The 24817-nt window shown below is 40.9% G+C and overlaps 1 protein-coding gene across 1 annotated transcript in view; it reads right to left on the bottom strand.

Moving 5' to 3' along the window:
- LOC133423833 (anoctamin-4-like) overlaps positions 1 to 24817 on the bottom strand; it is a 77816-nt gene that overhangs the window by 12322 nt on the left and 40677 nt on the right. Inside the window, exons 4-20 of the mRNA XM_061714142.1 lie at positions 22752 to 22952; positions 21045 to 21193; positions 20816 to 20965; positions 19413 to 19513; positions 19037 to 19081; positions 18825 to 18956; positions 18515 to 18621; positions 18124 to 18179; positions 17865 to 17986; positions 16941 to 17075; positions 16625 to 16721; positions 16457 to 16517; positions 4469 to 4551; positions 3100 to 3240; positions 1669 to 1833; positions 1308 to 1344; positions 1084 to 1195 (exon numbers count right to left, since the gene is read on the bottom strand). Coding sequence (XP_061570126.1) covers positions 1084 to 1195; positions 1308 to 1344; positions 1669 to 1833; positions 3100 to 3240; positions 4469 to 4551; positions 16457 to 16517; positions 16625 to 16721; positions 16941 to 17075; positions 17865 to 17986; positions 18124 to 18179; positions 18515 to 18621; positions 18825 to 18956; positions 19037 to 19081; positions 19413 to 19513; positions 20816 to 20965; positions 21045 to 21193; positions 22752 to 22952 — 1894 coding nt within the window. The remainder of the gene's footprint in view (positions 1 to 1083; positions 1196 to 1307; positions 1345 to 1668; positions 1834 to 3099; positions 3241 to 4468; positions 4552 to 16456; positions 16518 to 16624; positions 16722 to 16940; positions 17076 to 17864; positions 17987 to 18123; positions 18180 to 18514; positions 18622 to 18824; positions 18957 to 19036; positions 19082 to 19412; positions 19514 to 20815; positions 20966 to 21044; positions 21194 to 22751; positions 22953 to 24817) is intronic.

Here is a 24817-nt window from a genome sequence, read left to right as displayed (position 1 = left end):
TTTATTAATGCCAGTTTATTTAATTCAGTCTTGCTCAGAATCCAACAGATTCATTTGAATCTTCATATTAGTGCAGTCCCAGGTCGTGAGGATGCACGAGGCGACAGCGGGGAGGAAAACACTTCATTAATGGGAAGAAACCTGTCATCATTTCACAGGTTTTTGTACTCCCCACCATGACGCTATGCAATGCATTTTGGGTGGACAATGACATAATGAGGCTACACCTTACATTTATTATTCCAGTATCTAATCAAATCAAACTTTATTTATATAGCCCTTTTCCTACAATAAAATGAGGCGCAAGGGGCTCAACAGTAAAAACAAAGTTAATCTAAGGTAGAAAGTCAAAAACAGGATTAAAAAAGGGGGACATTAGTTAAAAGCCAGATTAAAAAAGTAGGTCTTGAGCGTGCTTTTAAAAACATTAACCTTCTCTGCAGGTGTCAGGTTGGCTGGGAGGCTGCTCCATAAACGTGGGGCGTAGTGTTGGAGAGCAGCCTCACCATGGGTTTCTGTATTAGCAATGGGAACTTTAGTAAGGCTGGTGCCAGAGGACCTGAGGGGCCTCCAGGGGCCGCGAGGGGTCATGAAGGGGTCATAAAAGCAAATCAGCAAGATAAGAAAGCACAAAACCATTACAACTTTTAATCCATTAGTAATGATGTCACATTGTGCTGCTTTTGTTGATTGTTTCCTTTCAAAAAGAAACCAGGGAAGTAAATTTAGTCTTGACAGGTTTACGGCAACAAGGAGGGTAAAGTTTTCTTGATCTTGGGAAAAGTGTTAAAATTGACATTTAAAATACTGTATGACCCATTCAAGCCCAAGAAGGTACAATTACTGAAAATGTTACAAAACCATTACAAACCACTTAAATGTAATAAATAAACTCAGATCGGGCAGTGGGCTTGAATCCTCCTGAGAGATATACTTCCTAAATGACTCCTTTTAACATTATTCCTGCGGTGAACCAGCATTTAGACCAGTGGGGCCCCCGGTAGTTCAGGACGAGGACTGCAGTGGGAGCAGCACACCTTACGTCCCTGTATGACGTCACTGACAGGTGTGCAGGGATCTCACCTTCCCAGAAAGAAGGCAATGTAGAAAGTTGAACTGTTGAGGTTGACAAACTGAAAGAGGAACATTTTGAAAGTGAAGCTGTTCTCCCACTCGGACTCTGTCCTTGGCTGCTCTGTGAAGACAAAATATGAGACAATAAAAGAAAAGTAAACATAAACCAAAAGCAGAGATTGGACTATTAAGCACACATTTGAAAGATTTGACCTCTGCTGCAGCCAGCTTACCTAAATTTGTGAGCAGCAGAGCAACTTTCTCATACAACTGTTGAAAAAGGGAAACTTGAATCAATCTCCTCTGAAACATAGTGGCATAGACAGAAGTATAGAAAATGCAAATGTAAAGTAAAACTATAGTTAAGTGCTGTTCTTAACTCGAAATAATCATTTACATTGTTGCCTGTTCAACTTTCAATTTAAAGTTCTGCATACAGCTCCATTAAAAGAGGTTAAATATTTTAGCCTTTGTATTTTGCAACAGCTGCCGCTGATACACACTGCTAACATATATACACATGTGCTCTAGGTTATTTTAGATAAGTGCAAAGCTTTTCTTCTTTTGTGGTGCTGTATTCCTGCAGACACTCACCACGTTCAGGAGCATGATGACACAGAAGTTGATACAGACCGCCGTACCCGTGGTTGCAACCTGAGAGTTGTTCCTGATGAGAGCCCAACCAAACGCTGCGAAGGTGCTGACGGTGATCACGCGATAAATCACGATGCCAAACACTGCAGCAATCACCACCAGGATCTGTGACATCAAAGCACGGAGAGCTCAAAAATGTATATATATTAGCTGAACGTTGGACAAAAATAAATAATCAGGTGGTTTATACAGTACATTGAATAAGAACAAAAAAAACCCCTCCAAAACATCCCCAACTACAAAACATGTCTTACAGAAAAAATTGAGAATAAAAATGTATTGCACTGTATAGAGCTCCGGACCCAACGTGACCTGTTTTATGCCATTTTGGCAGTAAAAAGAACCAGTCATGCACGTCAAAAGTTACGGCGTGAACTTCAGAGCGTCCGAGTTTACTGCCCATTTAAAACCAAAACATAAAGAAAATCATGTCGCTAAACGTGAAAGACGCAATACTACAGTACTGACTCTTATAAAGCTCCGGGAGAACTTTTTAAAAGCACTTTAACAGCAACGGAGCTGCCAGACCTCTGATATTACGACATCCACGACTACCTGATCACCTTTCCCTCGTGCTACTCCGGGATTCTCTTAGAAATGACAAAAGCCTGGAGGGGTATAAATGGACGTTACGCGCTGGATTTGCAAACAACATTCAGCTTTGGACTCGTTCAGCGAAGGACTGTTTCATATTTCATGTTTCATTACTGGAAGGGTGAGCAACACTTCATTCATTTAATTAACGAAGGCCCTAAATAAAAAGGCACAACACCAACACAGCAGGGTTAGCGAATGTAAGCGCCAACGAAACAAATGTTCATATGGATGTTTTAAATGTATTTATTTTCAAGGTGATTGATTCACAAAGACTAAATGACCCCCATCTGAAGGCATGGATATTGGTCAGAGAGGATGGGGCTGTGCTTGGAGCAGCAACTGCACAGCTGGATTCAGTGACAGCTGCTCTCATGTGTCAGCTCTCATGCTCATGCGTTTTATGGCATAAATCTGTTTATCTCGCCTCCCTCGATCTTTACGAATCCGATAAAAAGCTCTATCTGTTACCCTTTTTCTAATATTCCCGGTGCATCCCGGTGTGCAACCGCTATCAGGCAGCGTTTCTACCGTTCACCGGCACAGAACTATCACTGCCAAAAACACACTGCTAAAATGGCAGTGTTTGCATTCTAGAGTGGTGCATTCTGGGAATTCTGACATTACGATCCGGAGCTTTATTAAGGAAGAATGTATTCAAATAATTAAAAAGTGGGAGGTTGAAAAGTTCACAAGAACTAAAGATGATGGATGGATGGATGATTTAAAAGGTGTTGTCCCAGTTATATCATTTTTTTATTTATTTCAGAAACTCACCATGAAGAATATTCCGGATGCTGAAACGAGGAGGCGACTGTATTTATCACTGAAGGCCTGGTAAGGCTCGGGCTTCCCAGATATGGGGTTCATCCTCTCCTTCTTGGAGTATTTGGCCTCAAACTGGGGGCGTATTTCATCCTGAAAGACAACAAATGCAACAAGTAACATAAACGATGAACCGTTTTGGAAACAAAATTTAATCCAGCAATAAAGAAATGCAAGATATTTACCAACTCTTCAGCCCAAAATGTTTCTTTGAAATAAAAGAAACTAAACTTGAAGGTTTTAGATATCATGAAGTACGTAAAAGAATATCTGGGTCTTATTTTATCTTAAAATTAGGCGAATACAATCATAGACATCTGACCATGTCATAGTTTTACAAAAGTAAGACTGCAAAAACAACTCGTTTTACCCCTTTCATGTGAATTAAAGGGGAAAGTAGCAGCGCTGTTAATCAAATGCAAATGTAAAATAAAGATAAATGAATGATGAGCAGCAGAAACTGCCTCTATAAAACCAAAAATGTTGGCAGTTTGCGACACAATGTCAAGCAGAAAAGACATCAGCGATGACTGTAGAGACGCAAATGTTTTAGGGGGGAGGAAGAGTGAGGAGCGTGGAGGAGTGTGAAACCTCCAGACAGGAGTGGAATCCCATCAAGGTCAAACAATATTACTCTCAGGGAAAATGCTAAAAGCTTAAGAGCTACGTCTGTGATTTAAAAGGCCTCAGTTCTTATTTTAAATGTTGACGTTCATAACAGCACAGTTAGAAAAAGACGACAAACGTGGATTGTTTGCAGCGTGGCTGGAAGAACGCCTCTCCTCTGTGAAACCCTGACTCAGCTGAGTTTCTGGTAATAACGTTCAGAACAGTCTCCCCAGACACGGCAGCCGCACGGTGATGATCTGGGATTGTTTTGCAGTTAAGGAAACCTGAGCTTTTTCCATTCGTTCAGTTAACCACGACCTCAAATATGAGGCTGAATCTCTGAATTGGTGCATGACACCAGCAAATGTACAACAGAACGGCTGGAAAAAATAGTCCAGACAAGTCCAGACAACAATCTGTCTGAAATGCTGTGATGGGGATTCATTTAAAACAAAAAAAGCAGACAAACCTCAGAGAACTGAAGGAATGGAGAGAACACTACTATACTTCTACTACTTTGGCCTAGTTTTGTTAATTAATAATAAAAAAGGAGCAAGGATGAAAAGGTAGGACAGGTGAGAGTCAAAATGAAACTTAAAAATGGTGAAATGATATCATCTGTTCATTGCTGAATTAATATCTTTTATTAATAGTATCAGAAAGACGACGGAGTCTCTGTAACTAACAGAATGAGAACAGTGAAGTGGTTCACCTCCTCTTCCTCCCAGTCGATGAGGTCCCAGTCGTAAGCGAGGACGGCTCTGCGTCTCTTCCAGAACTCTAGGAAGACTGTTGCTGGAGGACAAACATGAAATAAAAATAAAAAAAAACACTGTTTGTTTGCATGTGACCATTTGTGTTTCTCATGAACAACTTCCATCACAATCAGGGCTGGACTGGGACAAAAAATCGGCCCGGGCATTTTGAGCCTAGACCGGCCCACCAGGTATTGATGGAAAGAAAATGAAGCCTATGAATGAAAACAAACGTTCTTGTAACACCGCTTGTACAGTGTCTTGTTGGTGTGTATGTTCTTGTCTAATAAACCTAAACCTACACCATCCCCCCCAGTCCCGTTATAGATGTACTTAGTACTGTTTCTGAGTAGACCAGCAAACTTGTATGGCAAGCCGTTTTAACATTTAATAGCTAGACTGGATATGTGTTGCAGATATCTGTAATTCAAATCTTCCTAGTCAAAAAGAACATTTCAGATATCTACAATGATATATTAACCCATTTTAAACAGGGGGAACACATTCTGACAGCGTGAAATACTGCACTCAGAATGTGTTCCCCCTCTGTTTATCATGAAGGGATGCTCACACATCTTTCAAATTCATACTGCTGACTTCTTTCACCACCACAGATAAGTCCTGTGATTTTCAGGCTGATATCATCATATTTGACCATTTTAAACAGGGGGAATGCAGCGCTGGCTCTGTTTTTACTAACTAATGACCATGAAACAGTAGGTTCTTCCAATATATGTATATATACACAAAGTCTTTGCTGCGATGGCATCACTGTAGGTAAACATTTCTCCAAAAAGATTGATGTATTATTTCACCCACCCACTATTAATCACAGCATTATTAAAATTTAGTGGCAATCAGGAATCCAAACACCACTGTCCCTGTCAAAAAAGCAACTTAAATTTGGAGTTGCTAATTTAGTTTTATAGAATATATAAGATATTGAATATGAACTCATCATTCTTCAAATAGTATAAATAATAATATCAATAATAAGCCATGCGCTCTAATGTTGTGACTACTCCAGCCAGAGCTACCTGGGAGACTTGCGAAGCCCTGTGTGGAATGGCCGGGGGGGGGGTGCCCGAAATTTTTTGGGTTTTTCAGGTCGGATCGGGTGTCTATATGCGCAATTTTAACTCTCCAATTAGCAAAATACTGGATACCTTCCCCTGCCTCATCATCATCTGGGCTTGCCTCGACGCGGGGCCCCACGGCTGCTTGAGACCCGGTTGGATCGGTGATTTTTGTAACAAATTTATCAAACGAGCCTTTCAGAGAGGCATTAAACTCTTCCATTTTCTTTAGTTTTTTTTTCTTTTTTCATCCCCTGATGGAAATTTCCTGATCCTGTCTCGTTCTCTCGACATTGTGTGACAGTTTGTTCCAACTCCACCCGTCTGGATCAGAGCACCTTGTGTCTGCGCTTGGTCTGACGCAGTTGTATTGAACAACAGACACGCGCATTATTGCACATATATTTATTGATATGCACAGACTAGTACACATTTAGGTCTGTAATGGAATGTGACTGTTGATATTTATAAGGGAAAAAACGAAAAAAAAATTGAAAAAAAAAATAAATAAAAAAAAATAAATAAATAAAAAAAACGGCCCATAGCGCGAGGCCCCTTGGGGCGCGAGGCCCCTTGGGGCGCGAGGCCCCTTGGGGCGCGAGGCCCCGTGCGGTCGCACGGTTCGCACACCCCTTGCGGCGGCCCTGACTTCAGCCCATAACCAATCTAACTCATCATAACCAATCGGCCAGTAGTACCAGTTGTTGTCAGGTAAAAAACAAAATCAAATGGGTCGATGGGCCGGCACGGGCCAAAAAAAAAAAAAAAAAAAAAAAAATTTTTTTTTTTTTGGGCCGGCCCAAAGTTTGGGTGCTTTCCTCGACAGTTCACTTTCTTTCAAAGCTCACATCAATACCATAACCCGGTCTGTATATTTTCCATTTACGCAACATTTATCGCTGCTGTCCCTTTCTCACCCCTCAGACCTCTGCCCTCCCGGTGCACAGCCTCGTCACCTCCCGCCTCGGTTATTGTAATTCACTTCTCTTTGCTCTCCCCAACAAATCTCTCCGTAAACTCCAACTGGTCCCAGTGCTTTTTGGAGAGAGATACCTCCCCAAATAAGCTGGAAGCAGGCCAAGAATGGCCTTATATACAAAGACATGCCGATGACAAAGTCTCCGGGTGGCCAGAGCAGAACATCCGACCCGGGCAAACAAAGAACAGTGGTGAGTAAGAGTAATCTAAAATTTGTGGTAAATCTCAGTGCTCCATGGTAGACAGTATCCAACGCATGAAGACATTGAGCAGATGAATTCATATAAAGGACATCGCCATAGTCAAGCACAGACATACAAGTTGGTTCAACAAGTCTCTTTTTGGAATAAAAGGAAAAACAGGCCTTATTTCTAAAATAAAAACCCCATTTCAGCTTCAACTTCTTGACATATCACCCCTGTTCGGCAGCAGCAGCTTCATTGGCTCCTGGTTAAATTCAGAATCATCTTCAAATATTATATTCTCATTTACTGTAAAGTTTCCTTGAGTTCCTTGAAAGGTGTAGTTAAATACAATGTATTATTGTTATTATTAAGGGTGACAGGAGCAGTCCATCAGGCTTTGAATGAGGTTACAGATGTTCTAGATGTTCTTAAATATTCCATAAATGAGTCTGAATGAGCCCTAGCCTTAATGACATTAAAAAGGGTGTGAACGACATGTCATTGCTGAGCAGATGAGGAAGGACGTTGTCGTCAATTGTCAGTTTCTGGTTTCTAGCCCTTGATGAATGTAATCTAGCTGCTCTTCTGTCCCACAGCCTGGTCTGCCAGACCTGACCAACGAGGGAAATCAGCAGCACGCTGATTACAACTCTACATTCACAAGCAAACAAGCTGGTTAATAGTTAAACCCGTCTATCAGCCCTTTTGTTTGTGCCTGTTGATTATTCTAAACAGCGACCCATGTGTTGGAATGAAAACATTGATAAATCAAAGCAGTAAGACTGTAAGGTAGGAACAACTATAAAACGGTAATAAACCCAATCTATTTACTTCAGAAGAAAGCCATCAGAACTGTTAGCAAGTCTGATTATTATTCGCTTACAAACCCACTGTTTATTGACCTCAAATCCTTAAAATGAATTGACATAGTTGAATTAAACACTGCACTCCTAATGTATAAGGCACACAACCATCTCCTTCCATCCTGTATCCAGAGTCTGTTCCAGACTAGAGATAGCCGGTACGACCTGAGAGGCACAGCTATATATAATACAACCAAAACTAGGATAAATACTACAGAAAGATGCATATCGGTTGCAGGAGCTAGAATATAGAACAGCCTAAATGATGAATGAAAAAACTGTAGTTCAATAAATACATTTAAATCGATGTATAATTCCAATATAATCGAAAGATACAGAACATTGATGTGATACATAACTATATATATATATACATACATTGTTGTTGTAATAATAATATATATTATAATATATATATATATATATATATATATATGTATATATATATATATATATATATATATATATATATATATATATATATATATATATATATATATATATATATATATATATATATATATATATATATATATATATATACCAAATAAAGTAATGATTGGTCTTTGGTTTCCTTTTGTTTTCACTCTTCTAGAGATTGTTTCTGTTTTCTCTAAGTATTGATTATTTACTTTCTCTGTTAGTTGTTTTTTTCTGAGATCTGTCTTCTGTTTGTTTTTTTGTTTTTTTACTAGTTTTTTTTCTGTCATATTTATGTTTGTCTTCCTTCTTGTTTTGCATGTGTGTTTACTTTGCTGGGTTTTTTGTTGTTGTAGTACTATGAAGTAAACAAAGTAGTTTTACTTCAACTGGGAGTGACAAATAAACAGCTTGAACGAAGAACATTTGCCTTTCATTTGGAGAACTGTTAAGCTACCTGCCGATCTAAACAATACACGTTCAGGGAGGGCAGAATAGTAGGCACAATAAGCTTAGGCTTCAGCCTACACCTTTTGGTCGGTTTATTCCTTACTTATTTTTTTATTATTTCCTTCCTACAAAAGGAAATGAAATGCTAAGTATTTATCAATGGAAACTGATCGACCAAATAAACTACTTCATCATCTATGAAGAGATTAGAAAAAAATAAGGTTCTGTGTGTTATTCATGGCAAATTACACCTTTTACCACATCATCAAGTAAAGGAGGACCTCCATCAGTGATGGCTGATTGAATGTGTTATTGCCTTCGCCTGTGATTGGTTCAGTCTAAGCTCTGCTGAGTCAGGCTGACACACCCAGTCCACAGGTATCTCTGTCGATATTCAGACTGTATTTACGACGCAGGATTACCAGAGTGAAGTCACGGGGGCAGGAACTGTATTTCTGAACAAAGTCCTGTGTATAGCTTACTTATTGAGCGCTTGTTTACCTGCTGAAAACTGCAGCAGAGCTCCTGCTCTCGCCACTGCTCTGTATCTAGACAATACTTCTGGCATAGTTTCTGTTTCTATCAGTCCTACATCCCTGTTCAACACACATCAGAGTGAGATGTGTTGAGAGTGAGGGCTCGGCTGCTGTCCATGGGGAGCCGGCAGGGGAACCACTTCTGAGGAACCTTAATGACGGGATTTGAGGGAATTCTCTGCTGCCGGTCAACCCAAAAATATATCCGCTCTGACAGCAGCACCGGCAGCGCTTGAGAGCCAGTAACAGTAAGGTGAGTGCATTTAATCTTTTTCCATTTTAGTTTTCTTTAAACTTGACAAAAACAGCCGGCTGGAGAGTTCAGGACGAGCTTTGAGTCGTGTGCAGCTGTGAAAACATCCTTCAGTCCTCATTCCTCAGTCTTTATTTTGTGCGTGGATATCTAGATGCATTATGTCTAATGTGAATTTTAAATGATCAGAAATACTCTTTTTATATGCTCTGTTATTACTTTTTAAAAGTTGTTTTCCTAGTTTTATACTGGGTCACAAAAAATTGCATAATCTGTTACATAATGAAAACAAATCAACGCTGCATGACATGATCAAGACTGGAGCCCTTTCTTTGTAGAAAGTTCAGTTTATGGGCGAATGCACCCACTAAAACTCCCTTTGATTCCGTGTGCAATGCTGTTTCCATTTTATGTGCACAGCTCAACAAAGGGGTCCCTTCTTTTCTACATAACTTGAGTCTGTGATACTTCAACCTTGTTCAAAGTAGTAAAAAAAACCTGTGTTAATTCAGTCTTCTGCCAGCTTTGCAAGATTCTGGCTATTGTTGACTCCAGGAGGACACAGCTCACAAGTTTATCGGCTGTAACATCTGAAATGGAGTCGATTAAACCGGCAGCAACAGGTTGCAAATAAGACAAATTTAATCAGACTTTTTCTGCAAGACAGCTGGCACTTGACTTGACTGAGGCCTGGAGGTCGTTCCAGCTCCTGGATTTTTATTTTTTTGTCACTCTGTTGTAGATTTGTAGGTGTGTCTGAGATCATTGTCCTGACGCCTGATGAGTTTACAGCTATACGCTGTGGCTCTCAGACAGCTGGCGTCACATTTGTCTTACAAATGCGCCATTACACGGAGACGTTTATGATCAGCTTGATGACTGCAGGATGCAACGATGCCACTGCAGAGTAAGCTAATCATCGCAGCACCACCGTCCTTGGCAGCTGCTATGCAGAGTTTGTGCACAACGTTATTGATTTTCACCAGAGGGCCAGAGATCTTTACATCAGTCTCGTCTATCCAGAGGAGTTTATTCCAGACATCTTATAGGCTGCTCAAAACACTTCTATCAACCTTATTAATAGGTCATAAACAAAAAAATACCAAAAGTTGTAATGTAATGATGAAAGAAAATCGATCTTTAGACATACAAATCGATTTTTAGGAATTAATATGAGAATCGAATTGGAAAATCAAATTTTTTCAACACAGGCCTAAATACCTTTAAGACCTACTGTAGTGAAGAGAACGCATTTTCTGATGGTGCACTGAAACATAAAACCTCAGAATAGTAGAAAGAGGACCTACTACCGTGTGATTGGATACAAACTTTATTTTAAATGGTAAGTTACAAGAATAACCAATTGTCCTTATCATGAAAAACTGTTTTTGCCTCAAGTATTGAGGAGAAATGTCTGTCATCGCCTGCAGGGAGTCTTCTGACGCCGTGAAGGAGCAGCCTAATGGGCTTCATTCAGAACCAGAACCTGACTCTGGGTTCCTCCCGGCCTGAGGTCACCTACTGGGAGTCCAGTCCACAGCCATCATCAGCTGGTACTGTAGCGCTTCACAGGAACACCTTTTAATATTAAATTTCCTGTACTTTTTAAAATATAGATGATCTAGTTTTCCAAGTGCTTGACAGTCTCTAAAGAAGAATTCTTGACATTTTAAAACATACTTGTCATGTCAGATTCAGTCCCATGAACTATTAAAGATTTAGAGATGAGAAAGAGAGAGGGGTTCCTCTGCAACGAGGACAGTGTCTGATCATGTCTGTGGCAATTTATCACACAGGAAAACACTGTTAATTAATTAATGTGCATATGTAACATTTGCATATAACTTTTAGACTCATCTGCGTTAGAAGTCCTGCTCTCATCTCTGTTCTGTCCTTTCAACAGTTAACAACACCATCGTCGTGCTGGGCGTGTTAACCTTCGCCCTACAGCTGTGTTTGGTTCTGCTGTTCATGCTGAGATGTTGGCGTTTTGACAAAAGAGTACAGGACACGCTCAAAAGCCAAGAATCTGTTAACAAGAATCATGGTGAGCATTTCAGCTGCAGTCGTTTGTCTTCCTGTTACACATGCTCACATTTAATTAAAAGGGAAAAAAAGGGGACAAAGTGTTTGATGATGAGGCGCAGGAACACCAGGGAAGCAACAGTAGTGTCCGTATTTTCCGTCCCCTTTGAAACTAAATGCTTCTATTTATTATAAGATGTATAAATTCCCTGTTTCTCACGTCATAAAGCTGATCAATGGCACACAGCTCTCTCATCAGGTCACTTGCGTAGATATATAATTACCTTTGACTGTTTTGCTTGTTGTTTTGTTAAAGAGCATATTGCAGGTTAGAATTTTTTCAAAAATGATACCTGACTTTATGTGAAAATGACTATGTGAGAAGTTAATGTAGGATTTAATATGTTTTACAAGACATAAGGGCACTTATTCAGAGGAAAAAGTGGCTGATTTTAGCCAAGCTCGTACAAACGCTCTTTTTTTCGACCACCGCGTCATATGACGTCACGCCAGGGAGCAGTCTCCACAGCTCTGCCCCATCTGACTGCCCAGACCCCGTACACACGTAGCCGGGTATCTGCTAAACCCAAGATATTTTCCTACGTTTGGACCTGTCATCCACATGAAAACACAAATAAACGAATGTTTAAAAAAACTCCGGGCAAAGGGAAGATTTTTGAAAACTCCGTTTATGTAGATGAGTGTAGACCTGGTGTAAACAGAGACAACCGGAGTTTTGCGTTTTCGAACGTCACATTATGCTCCAAAACGACAACAAATCTGCTCTGATTCTGACGTCTAACGTGCGACCTTTGTTTACTACAGTTCTACAGATGATCCACCATCTGTTCTCCTATGGAGGATTTTTTGTTCCAAAATTAAATAAATAAATACATCATTAATTAATTAAAATGGGAATGAAATATATCATTAATTAATTAAATGTGTCATTAATTAATGAAAATTAGAATGAAATATGTCATTAATTAATTAAAATACAATTCATTTTAAGTAAAAATATATATTTATTATTTCCGCATTTAATTAATTAATTACACATTTAATTAATGATTTCGTGTTGCGTGTGAATCATGAAATGTAAAACTGCATTTAATTAATTAATGACACATTTAATTAATGATTTTGTGTTGCTGAATCATGAAATGTAAATGTAAAACTGTCAGTTTCACTCGTCAAACTCAGTGGGCGGATTCCAAACACTTCATTGGTTCCCCTGCACATCAAGTCAAGATGGGAAAGTGCAGAAATAACTCCAACAACTTCGAGCAGTTCCTCTGCTTTACACGCTACATGCTCGGGGGTCAGCAGGTCCTGCTTCCACATACTCTGCAAGGTCGAAGATATCGCTCACCAACTCTCTACAAAGTTCACGAAAATCCTCCAAACTCACAGCTGCCATGTTTAGAAAATCCAAAACAGTGGATTCCACTAGATTTGCTTTAGCTCCGCCCACTGAGTTTGACGAGTGAAACTGACAGCTTTACATTTACATTTCATGATTCAGCAACACGAAATCATTAATTAAATGTGTCATTAATTAATTAAATGCAGTTTTACATTTCATGATTCACACGCAACACGAAATCATGCATTAATTAATTAAATGCTGAAATAATAAATATATATTTTTACTTAAAATGAATTGTATTTTAATTAATTAATGACATATTTCATTCTAATTTTAATTAATTAATGACACATTTAATTAATTAATGATATATTTCATTCCCATTTTAATTAATTAATGATGTATTTATTTATTTAATTTTGGCACAAAAAATCCTCCATATTCTCCAAGCTATTTATTAAATAAATGGTCTCTGCTCTTGACACCGTTACACCGACGCGGAGCCTACGCTGTAGGGTACGCGGCGACGCGCAGCAGCTGCAGCCCGGCTGCGTCGGTTTAACGCAGCAGCTCCGCGGTGGGACCATGGATCTGACACGGGGGGAGTCGAGCTCGTTTCCCGAGAATGAGACACGGCTCCCGGACCCGGGAAAGCTGCGCAGCAGGACTGCGTCGATTAACGCGGCAGCTCCGCGGCGGACACCGGGGGGAACTCGAGCTCGTTGCCCGAGGAGGAGGCGCAGATCCCGGGGTAACTGCGCCGCGGAGGTGGCCCGGAGTCCGGAAGACCAGATGATCTACAGGTCTGTGCTTATGAATGTGGTCGAAAACGCAGATCTTCGGTTCTGTGTGGAAGGTTTTATTTTTTTTTAACAACGATGTAATGTGGATACAAATTATTTTATAAACGAAGGTGGGGAAGTATTCGGTTTTAAAAAATACCCGGCTATTTCGGATGCTTTTAAAAAAAAAGAGAAGATAATAAGCCTGTTTTCTGTTTATAAAGTACAAACGTAGACAGATTACAAGTACTCACCCGTTTTTAAGGAGTTATTTTCGGAGTTTCTTTCAGGAGCGCACGGGCGGGTGCTGTAGTGAATAAAGGCTGATTTATGGTTCCGCGTAAAATCGACGGCGTAGCCTACGGTGTAGGGTACGCGGCGCACGCAGCGTTCGGTGCGTCGCCGCGTAACCTACGCCGTAGGGTCTGCGTTGGTGTAACGCGGACCCATAAATCAGCCTTTTAAAAAGCGAGTTTCAGCTGTCAATCAAAAGAACGTGGGGGGACTAACGGGTTCTTAGTCATATTGGTGTGAATACACATTCACAACCTCTTCAGTGTCACAACTAACATTAAGATCCACTATTTTTCCTATTGTTGAATTCACCGCGCTCCCCAGTGTGACGTCACTCCCGGTTCAGCTTTTTCAGATGCGGAAGTAAAATACTCTCACAAAAACAACTCCAGAGGTCACTGTAGTATATATTTATGCGTATTTCAATGAAAATTCAGTTCCTACATTATTTTCCTACACATTGATTCACAGGGGTCTCCAACCTGCAATATGCTCTTTAAGGGAGTGGTCGCAGTCAGTGGACAGGTATAGATTGTTCTTGTTCTTGTTTGTTAGCAACAAGAAGTTTCCTCTTCTCTGCAGATTTCTGCTTTATGCTGATAATCAGGAAACTTCTTGTGCAGCACTTTTTAATCACTTAACACAGCATTGTTTTATCAGTGTGTCAAAGGCGTAAGCAAATTATCATACGTTCTGTTAATAGCATGATAACTTACTACAATAATTCCAACATTTAGCCATTTTGGACAAATCTTCCTTTTCTTTTGTGCCTCTTCAGCCCCTGACTTCGTGTACCCAGACATTTACAAGCAGCCCACCTCCTGGCCCTGGCCTGCTGCTGCTGCTGCTGCTTCACCAGCTGTCATGTCTGCTGCAGAGGAAGAACACGAGCCTCACACAGATTATCTGTGTGCATCCTCCATACACTGGGACCTTGTTCAGTGACTGACGTTGTGGACCGTAAAGACTTAAATCATGACTGACATACTGTCATGAAATAAGCAAAATCACATTGGAACAAAAAGTCAAAGGATCAAAGGACTTAGAATGGATTATTCAAATGAATGAATGCAATGTGAATACAATTTAATAAACTTTTCTTTTTAATTATCTTTGAAACAGTTTCACTTAGTATTTAGTTCCACTGTGTACCATCAAGAACGATCTACAAAAGGGCGATATAACTGTAACAATCTCCGTGACCTTAGAATTAGATCTTCACATTCTCCTCCTCACAGTCTTACATCTAACTATCACTGCACCTGTAATTGATCACAACTCACATAATGTGGAGTAGGCATTTATGACTTATCTCATCCTTATGGTGAGCTCTTATCTTAGATGTCAGCATTGGCTAAAAAAAAAGGCAATGGCATGCTGGCGTATTTCTATGCACAAAATACTTGTCCCTCAAAGAGCTGATCACGTTTATCTGGGGAGTTGGAAAGTGCCACGCAGAAGGAAAAAGGTTCCTGTGTGTTCATATTTTAGTTCGTATACAACCCAACTCCACAAAAACTTGTGATGCTGTGTAAGATGTAACTGAAAATTGTATGCAATGATTTGGACATCTCATAAACCCATACTTTATTCCCCATAGAACATAAACAACAGGTCAGATGGTGAAACTAAGAGATTTTGTCATCTCACGGAAAACACAAGCTCATTCTGAATTTGATGGCAGCAACACATCTCCAAAAAGTTGGAACCGGGCGATGTTTACCGACGTGTAGCACGTTAGCAAGCAAAGTGTGGTGCTTGTGCCTGGACGCAAGTGGTGGCACCAGGCCCTATAATACCAAGAAGATGTGCAAAGTGCTGTGTCCTGCAAAACGTGAGCATGAAATGAGAGCTTCCAGAGTCGGAGGTCTCTAATAAACCTGATCACTGAGAAGAAGCAGCTACCTGGACACACGAGCGGCTTCAGAAACAATGTGCAGGCAAGTGACGGTTCAAACAGCACCAGAAGGCTACATGAACACTAGAAGTACATGTTTAACAACAAAGAAAAAAAAACATGTTTCCTTGTTAAAAAAACATCAGTTAACTTATTATAACGAATTATAATGAAGCCCCCCGGTACAAATGCCATATAAGTGTGTTTGTTTTCGTGCATTATCTTTAGATAGTCATGAATATATGCATTTAAAATGGGATAAACACTTAAATGGTCTTGGGTACCCCAGGAGTACCACAGCGCTGAAATCCTCAGGACATATGACCACTATTTGTTTTACCCAGTTTTCAAATGTTCTACCCAGCAGGAGGAATAACTCATAAAGAGACCAGTGCACAACAGGGCCGGATAAATTACTCTCAGGCTGGCCTTCATTTCCTGCAGTTCCGTTTATGCGTTTAGTCGTATTTCCTAGACGGTACATATACACAAATCCAGTCAAGTGTTTGGACTCAGGTGCCGTGCAGACTCATCAACTACTACCTGCGCCTGCAGGCAAGTTACTGGGAATTTAACCGATCAAAAACCACTTGAGCCAAATTCAAGAACCTCTCTTAGTGATTCTGGGTCTTTGTTTTTCTCAAATAATAACAGCTTTTTGGAGTTACTGTACGCTGGGCGGACAAATTAAAATTAGAGGCTGAAAATAAGCACGACCACTTTAAGGTACATGAGGGTGTTTTGAGCAGAAACTTCACATAGTAAGTGAAATCTGAAGGTTAACCTGGTTTAATACAGACACTTAAATATGACTTACCCCAAACTGCCATGAAAACAGCGAAGAAAACCGTCGCCCCGTTGTCGAAGAGATGGGTGACCTAAAATGATAACAGGAAGCTGCTAAAACGATCCTAAAAATGTAACAATGAGATGAAATTGTATGAAGCAAGGACTAAAATTTTAGCCCCAACAGCATCAAAACTACCTTGGCGTAGATGCAGCTGTCTGACAGTCTCAGGAAGGGACAGTACTGGTCGCAGATGGGACACATGACGATGTCAGTGGCCTGGCAGATTTCTTTGCTGAAGAACAATAAACCACATTTAGCAAACTAAATTGTGTTAATCCTGTTACTAACATTCCCAAAAAGATCAAAGTGCCTTTAGACAACATGTTCCAGCTTCGATAGGACCTATTTAATCGGGCAATTTCATAACCTGTTGCTGTTACTTCAGTTTTTTATTAGATTAAAGACTCCAGGGATCCATAAATTCATAAAAATGTATAGAGTCTGTGTTTACCTGACCTGGCATTGCTCCACTGTGAAAAGACCATAAACAAATACAAGAAGGCCAACCAGAGCAGCAGGAAACAGCATCCCTGTGTACCATCCAAGCCAAGCGAAGTACAGGCCGATCTTCTCCCCAAAATACCTCCTGAAGCAACAACGGACGACAGCATTTTTTTTTTTAAATAGCTTGAAAATATTAGCATGTATTTCACGCTTTTATGTACTTTACATGAAGGCATATTGGTGCTGCAACAATTCAATTCAATTCAATTTTATTTATATAGCATCTATTACAACAGAAGTTGTCTCTAGGCGCTTTCCAGAGACCCAGAACATGACCCCTGAGCAATTATTACATAAACATAAACAGTTGCAGTGGTGAGTACTATACACAATCTATGTGCTAGTAGAGCATGCTAATCTCCTCTAGTTCCGATGCTAATTTCCGCTAGCTGTTTTATTGTAAAAATCGCCTTTATATGGGTCAAAATGATTATCTGTGGTTGGTTTATTCAATTATTAATGTCACTAAAAGGTGCTACATGTATGTATAGTTTGATATTTTGGTTGTAAAAAAAATATTTTTTTCTGTTCACTTTTGGGAGCAGCACCCAGTTTTTGTAAAGTCATGGTGTCATCTTGGTTCTTGAGCAATGTAGAGGATAGCTTAACATCTACAAGTGCAATTTATTGCAACTTTTCTGTTATTTATTGTTAGATCTAAGAAAGCAATGTGTATTTGTAATGCACTTTAAAGGCATTTTGTGATATTTTAAAAAGGTATCTACTATGCACTTAGAATGTGATAATAAAATAATCGTACTGTTCAATTTTTCAAACAGTTTTTTTATATATGTTGTGTATATATGTTTATTTATATATACAACACCTTGCCATTATGCTTTAACTGTAAAAGGATTTAAAATGCAGTGACCTGATGAGGTCCAGCGGTTGGTACTTGTACCAGACTCCCCACCAGGCCCAACACTCGTACAGCAGGTGCCGATGGTTCTCTGCTCCATGTGTCCGGATGGAGTTCTTGCTGTGGTAGTTGCCCTGTTACAGATACAGATGCATCCGTTTATCTTCTAAAATATCAGTACAGGGAAACTCTGGCTCTCCTGTGTAGCGCAAATAGTGATGACATCAACAAAAACTTGGTTGAACTGAGTGAGTGACGGTCGCTGAATTACCTCATGGAGAGGAAACGCTGCCTCATACGAATTATTGCTTAAAAGACGGTTAATTCCTACAACCAACGAGAGGGAAAGGAGAGTGACAAAGGTCTGGGGAGCAATTTCATTTCATTTCAGTTCAGGTGTTTTGAACTGATCTGCTCAGTCACAAGAAACTTTTGATATTTTACTACACTGCAAAAACAGTCCCTCTAGAAATGTGGTTACTATTCCACAAATTTGGTCAAAATTGTTGTATTTTAAGCTATTTAGGATTTTCTTGACTAGGATTCTTAAAACTAGCAACATAGTCCAAAAAGGTCTTCCCATTTTCTCGAAACAAGGTTTTTCCTACTTTTTTAGAAATGAGTTTTTGCAGTGTATTTTTGGAAACAAAGGACGAACTCACCCATCTTATTTTTGCCCTCTTCGTATTTGACCCGTTGAAGGATGTGGTGAACGATGCGACTTCTGGTGGCGTTGTTGAAAAAGGTGTCTTTGTTGTGTATGATGAAGCTGTGAAGTTGAAGAAATCGGTCATAACAAATCTAGAAATGTCTATGGCGTGTCTTTTGTGTGTCGATGTTTAGGTCCCTGCATGTTTAAATAGCAGTTCAAATGATGTTAACAATAATAATAATACAACAACTTTGCCAAAGATCAAGTTCAAATCAATCTTTAGGCGTAAGCTTTGAATTGTAGTTGCGAAGGACACTCACTGATGGATCCTTGATCGACTGAAGGGGGCTGTAAAGCTTTCATTCTCTGCCAAGTCGGGAAGAGTGTCGTTGTCAAATTTCATAGGTTTGCGTGGAAGCCAACCACGAAATTTATTGATACGCTTCTCCATCCTGCAAGAGAGAAGAATTTCTTGTTACAGCTCCACATCAGAGTCCTGTTTTTTAACATTTGTTTGAGATCAAACACTCACCTGCTCAAAAACCTGGGCCGTCTGCTTTTGTAAAAGATCTTCCTCCTGTGGACGTTTTAAAATTAAGAAACTTAGCGCTGGATGATATGGCTAAATGCTAAAGTAAAAAAATAAGCAAAAAAATGCATTTCTTTAATTGACCTCTATTAAAGCCATAGATTTCAGGAAAGTGACATAAAGTAACATAGAAACTGCAATCAGCCATGAATAGACTGTATTTATGTTTTTTTTTTTTTTAAATGTGATTGGTTTTTTTTATAATAATACCGCTTATTAAGCCAGATATCTTAAACATTTTCCCCAGGACTTTGTTTAATTGTCAAAATGCATCTTTCGTAAACATTTAAAATGGTTAACTGTTTTTGTTTATTCTCACCTAAAAGGCATGCGGATGTTCATGAGTTCTGCATAGCGACAGAGAACATCCCATGGTGCATGAAGCTTCAAGAAGATCACGTCACCATTGGTTAAAGAGGCCTGTGTGGAAAGCCAAAAACACACAGTTATACATTTTTGGAAAAAAAAAGCCAAGAAAGGTTGCAAAAATACTGCCATGCCACTTGTTTAACATCGGCCTGTTTCCTGGGATCTGCTCTTGTGTTCACCTGTCTGTAAGTGTGGGAATGTTTATTTGGTATGCGAGTCTGGAGAACTAAAAATAACTAAATCCATGCAAGAGGCAAGCACGAGTGGGCTGAAGTTTGATAGAGACTTCCTCAAGTGGCTCCACCTGCATGCTCTCCATAATGATGACCTTTATGTTACAGCATAAAATGTAGCGTTGAAGTCGAGACGGATTACAGAATATCCACGCTTTCCACTGTTTCAAGTGACACTCGTGCTCAACAAGGAGCAGCAGCAGAGGCATTTGCAGCAGCTCGTTGGTTTGGTAGGAGTGGATGGCTTAGCTGTGAACACTCAGACAACCGAGTCGGCATGAAAGCACGGAGCGTTTCAAAATGCAGAAATGTGGCCAGTGAGATTGCTGACTGAGACTCAGAAAATGACCTTCTCAACACAAGGAACCACGATAGATGCAGCTGTAAGCTGCTGATAGAGAACCTATGAAGCTTCTCGTTTATCTATAGTCAGTCATATGTGTTTTGAAGAATTTAACTTGATTTTTCTTTCCACCTGTCTTGTGCCCAGACAGTATCATTCATTTTGAGGATGCTTACAGCCAAAAGTTATTTTGTATTTTTGGCCTCTTTAAACCCATTGTTTTGGTCGCACAAACTGCTAAGAACATGTGTTAAAGGAGCATGAGGCAGGATTGAGGCAGGATTTATGAAAAAAATTCGTATACGTTTTAAGTTTTCTAGTAATAATGTCAGATGAAGCGTTCCAAACCAAAAAGAATGAGCCCTCTAGTGTATCTCTCCGTTGCCTTGAACATGCTGTGTGCTGCAAAATGTGCTGCAATTGTGGGGCCGAATTTCCCGCGCTGTCCTGCGGATGTGACGTCAAATGACGCTGCATGCGCGTTCTCCCCGTTCTCCCGTGCCGGCTTTGCTGTTGGCTGCAGTACCCCCGACGGCCGTCGTGGCAAAGGATGGCGCTAATGAGTCTCATTTCTTAAAAGGAGCCTCATGCTCCTTTAACTTCACTTTTATTTTTCTAAGTCGAAACAAACAAACTTTTTTAACTAAGACTTTTGCTAAAATTTACCGTATCACTCAAACAAAACCAAAAGCAAGATGATTAGTTAGTGAATATGAGCTGAGTACTTGGGAATCATCACTCACCTGAGGCTTATCACATGACCTTTTTTTTTCTTACCTCTTTTTCCATCTGTAAGCCTTCTGCACGGATGTTCCGCTCAAATATCTCCCTCTTGTCCGGCTGTGAGCTTGACTTTCTATAAACCAGGATGTAGTCTATCCGGCTCTTTCCATCGCTGAAGCAAAGGCCACTGGGCTTACTCCTCCCCTGATTACAGACAGTACACGCTCATGTCTTAAGGTGGGATTGTAAAAAGATAGGCCTCAGCTGTAGTTGCGCCCCTCACCTGTGGGATGAATGAATTGGACTTTGTGTTGTTGTCAGGGATGTTTCTGTGCGTTTTGGGGTTGTGCAGGGTGGAGTCGTCATCTCTGGAGGGGCTGTTGATTTCCTCTGACCTTTCGTTCTCCAGCAGCACGGTGACATCCTTCAGATCTGTAGAAATGATGTACAGTAATCCCTGGTTTTTCGCAGGAGTTACATTCCAAAAATAACCCGTGATAAGTGTAATCCGCGAAGTAGCAACCTTTTTTTTTTTTTTTTTTTTACAATTATTATACAAGGCTTCAAATTGCGGAGATCGGCCCCGCCCCACCGCGACCTTATTAATTGGATTTGAACGGGAGAAAATTAACAATTATTATGAAAAAAATTACAATAAGTACAGTAGGACAAATTGTGACTCGCATGTATTTCACTGCTATTCAGATGCCGCGGCATCCTGACTCGCTCTGTAGCGTTTTTTTCTTCTAAAACCTGCGGTGCAGGTGTGGTTTTTCGAGAGAAGAACATAGTCATGGGTTGTTTTTGTCCCTCTTTTTTCTTCTGGACAAAAAGATTTTTATAAACCAACTTGCCACCATGGATTATATCTGAGAACTGTAATGAACGATTCATCAAAGGGTCCCGTTCTTGAGCTGCTGCTGAAGCTCATTGGCCGTTCTCAGCATTGTTGCTACCAACCAACGTTATTGATACAGGAAGTGAAGAAGCAGGGAGACTATTTAGCCATTCAGAATGTAGAACACGATGCACAATGCAAATCCGTGAAGTAGCGAGACGTGAAAGGTGAACCGTGTTATAGTGAGGGATTACTGTATAACAAATCACAGCAACCAATCATCAAATAGGGTGAAGTCACAAAAGCGATGAAGAACGAAGATGGATGGCTGTAAAGCGCAGACACCAGCTGATTCTCTACACTGGAGACACGTGACGTCCACACTGGAGTGTGTCGGGCTAAGGTAACATATCCTGACCACGTACCTCAGGAACCTGTTTCCCACCCTGAGTGGAGCTCTACTTTCCACAGTCTGCATCCAGAGTCTTTTCTAAAGCAGAGCCAATGACTCAAACCAAGAGAGAAAAAACATTTTTACTCAAGGTCAGCTTGGATATGTTCCAGCAGGCCCTCATGACTTGGACTAAGTGGTTCTAGATAATGGATGGATGGACGGTTCGTACTTTGAACCAACCCTTATCCACACCCTCCTTGGTTGATGAGAAGATTGCTGCCAAGTTGGCTCTCAGTGTTCCTGCAGTGATGCTTCTGGTGGATTAAAGTAAGCAAATAGTCCGTCCAAGGAAAATATAAGAGATATCAATCAAAACTGAAGTTCATTGTACAACCAGTAAAAGTAAAGATATTTTAGGGAGTCAGGGATGCTGGAGTCTATCCCAGCTCTCTCCAGGCATAGCTGCACCCTGGACGAGTCACCAGACCACATATAGACAATCACACATGCTCAAACTCACTCAGAGGAGCAATTAAGTACTGTATCATCAAACAACCAAACAAAAATATCAGTGGACTGTGGAACCAGGCGGGGTAATCGGGGGACATGCAAACTCCACATAGACAGGCCTCCGCCAGGAGTCGAACAACTAGCCACCCTGCTGCTTGGCTTTGCTCAGGGAAAAATGTTCAATACTACAGCACTCAGAGTCTCAGCTAATTAAAATAATTTCAGGTGCTGTTGGTGGTGTTCCTCACCTGGTGCAGGCTCGTCGTCTTGAATGCTGGACTCCAGAGTCGTGGCCGAGGACTCCTCCATTATGTCTTCTCTCCCACAGTATGGGAAAATGAGAGGTCTGTCCGCTGCCTGGTAGCAGGAAGCCGAGGTCTGCGGCAGGACACTTTGTGGGTGGGGGGTCTGCCGCTGGGGCTCAGATCCATGTAGAGACAAACTCACATCTACAGAACAATGAGAGCATTATAGCAACTTGATTCCTCGTATATTGTGCTGTTAATCACCCTCTGGTACTTTGTGTATTCAATTCAATTCAATTTAATTCAATTCAATTCAATTCAATTCAATTCCACTAAAAACTCATTGTAGAACATTGTTCAGTTATAATCTCCATCCATCCATCCATCCATCCATCCATCCATCCATCCATCCATAGAAGTAATACATTTTCATCCATTACTTCTACCCAAGGTTCTGGGTTCTGGTGAGGTGATTGCCAATTAAGGGGGAAACAAACATGTTTGTGTTTGTGAGAAGATGTTCAGTGTCCTCAATATTCCCTGTGGAAGGTATCTTGCTCACTTCTGCTCATAATGAGTGGTGTAACAACAGCAGGATCATTGACATGCACTGTTCTCCCGATATAGAGGTTCTGGCAGTCTCATGCAGACCTTTTTATCTACCTAGAGAGTTGTCGGTAGTTATTGTGATGTTTACATTCCACTCGATGCCAACGTCAGCCACTTCCTCGCTACCCTAAACAAACAGCAACTCGCCCATCCCGGAGTTTTTTGTTGTTGCCAGTGACTTCAATCAAGCACACAGTGCAGTGGTACAGTATGAGAGGGGAGGGGAGAAAACTCGGGACCATGTTTACTCCAACCTCAAACATGCAGACAGAGCCACCCCCATCGCCCACCTGGCTGGATCTGATCATCTCTGCTTGTCTGTTACCCCTGCATACACCCCCCTTCGGAGCAGAACAAAGCCACAAACAAAGATAGTAAAAACATGGCCTGAGGGGGCTCTCTCTCAGCTGCTGTTTTGCACACACCATTTGGGACTTACAGATGCAGACAGACACTGTACTGTCGTACATCAATACCTGCAGAGACATCGTCACAGTGAACAAACGGTTTTCACTAATCAAAAACGATGTTCAGGAGCTCCTAAAACTCTGCCACACTTCCTTCAGGTCTGGTTACAGGATCTGGTACAGTGAGGCCAGAGCCAACCTGAAGAGAAGCATCAAAGAGGCCAAGGCATCTTACAAAAGGAAGATGTGGAAGGGAATTCAACACATCACAAACTACAAGGACAGCAACCCTGTGTCTGTGGATGCTGACACTTCACTGGGAGAGGAACTGCACCATTTCTTTGTCCGCTTTGAAGCTGCTGGGCCTACAGTTTGCAGACCACACACACCAGTACACTGATACTTCAAGAACATGAAGTGATGTGGGTGCTAAAGACTGTGAACCCCAGGAAAGCTGCTGGTCCTGACAGAGTACCAGTAAAAGTGCTCATGTGACCACCAGTGGACAGAGGTTTTCAATAAATCTTCAATCTCTCCCAGTCACAAGCCGCCATTCCTCCCTGCATAAAAATGTGCAACAATAATCCCAGTTCCCAAAAAGACAATCATCGATAGCCTGAAGGACTACAGACCTGCAGCTCTCACACCCATCATCGCAAAGTGCTTTGAGAGACTGATTGCACAGAATATCAAAGCCCAACCACCTCCCAATCTACACCCTCACCAGTTTGTGTACAGAGTAAACAGATCCACTGAGGACGCCATAGCCATAGCTCTTCACACAGTTCTGAGCCACCTGGACCACCAGTGGAACTACGTGCGGATGTTATTCATGAACTACAGCTCAGCCTTTAACACCCTCATCCCGGACATTCAGATCAACAACCCTCCCTCCTTGGACTGTCCAAATCTATCTGCAGGTGGATAGAAGACCTTTTCCCAGACCACCCACAATCTGTGATATTCAGGCCACATCACTCCCCCACCATAACATTCAACACAGGCTCCCCACAAGGTTGTCCCCATCTCTCCAACTCCATCATCAAATTTGTT

This window comes from Cololabis saira, chromosome 23, assembly GCF_033807715.1.
Source record: "Cololabis saira isolate AMF1-May2022 chromosome 23, fColSai1.1, whole genome shotgun sequence".
Classification (NCBI taxonomy): domain Eukaryota; kingdom Metazoa; phylum Chordata; class Actinopteri; order Beloniformes; family Belonidae; genus Cololabis; species Cololabis saira.
Note: the sequence above shows the minus strand (reverse complement) of the source record. Positions and strands in the feature narration are given on the sequence as shown.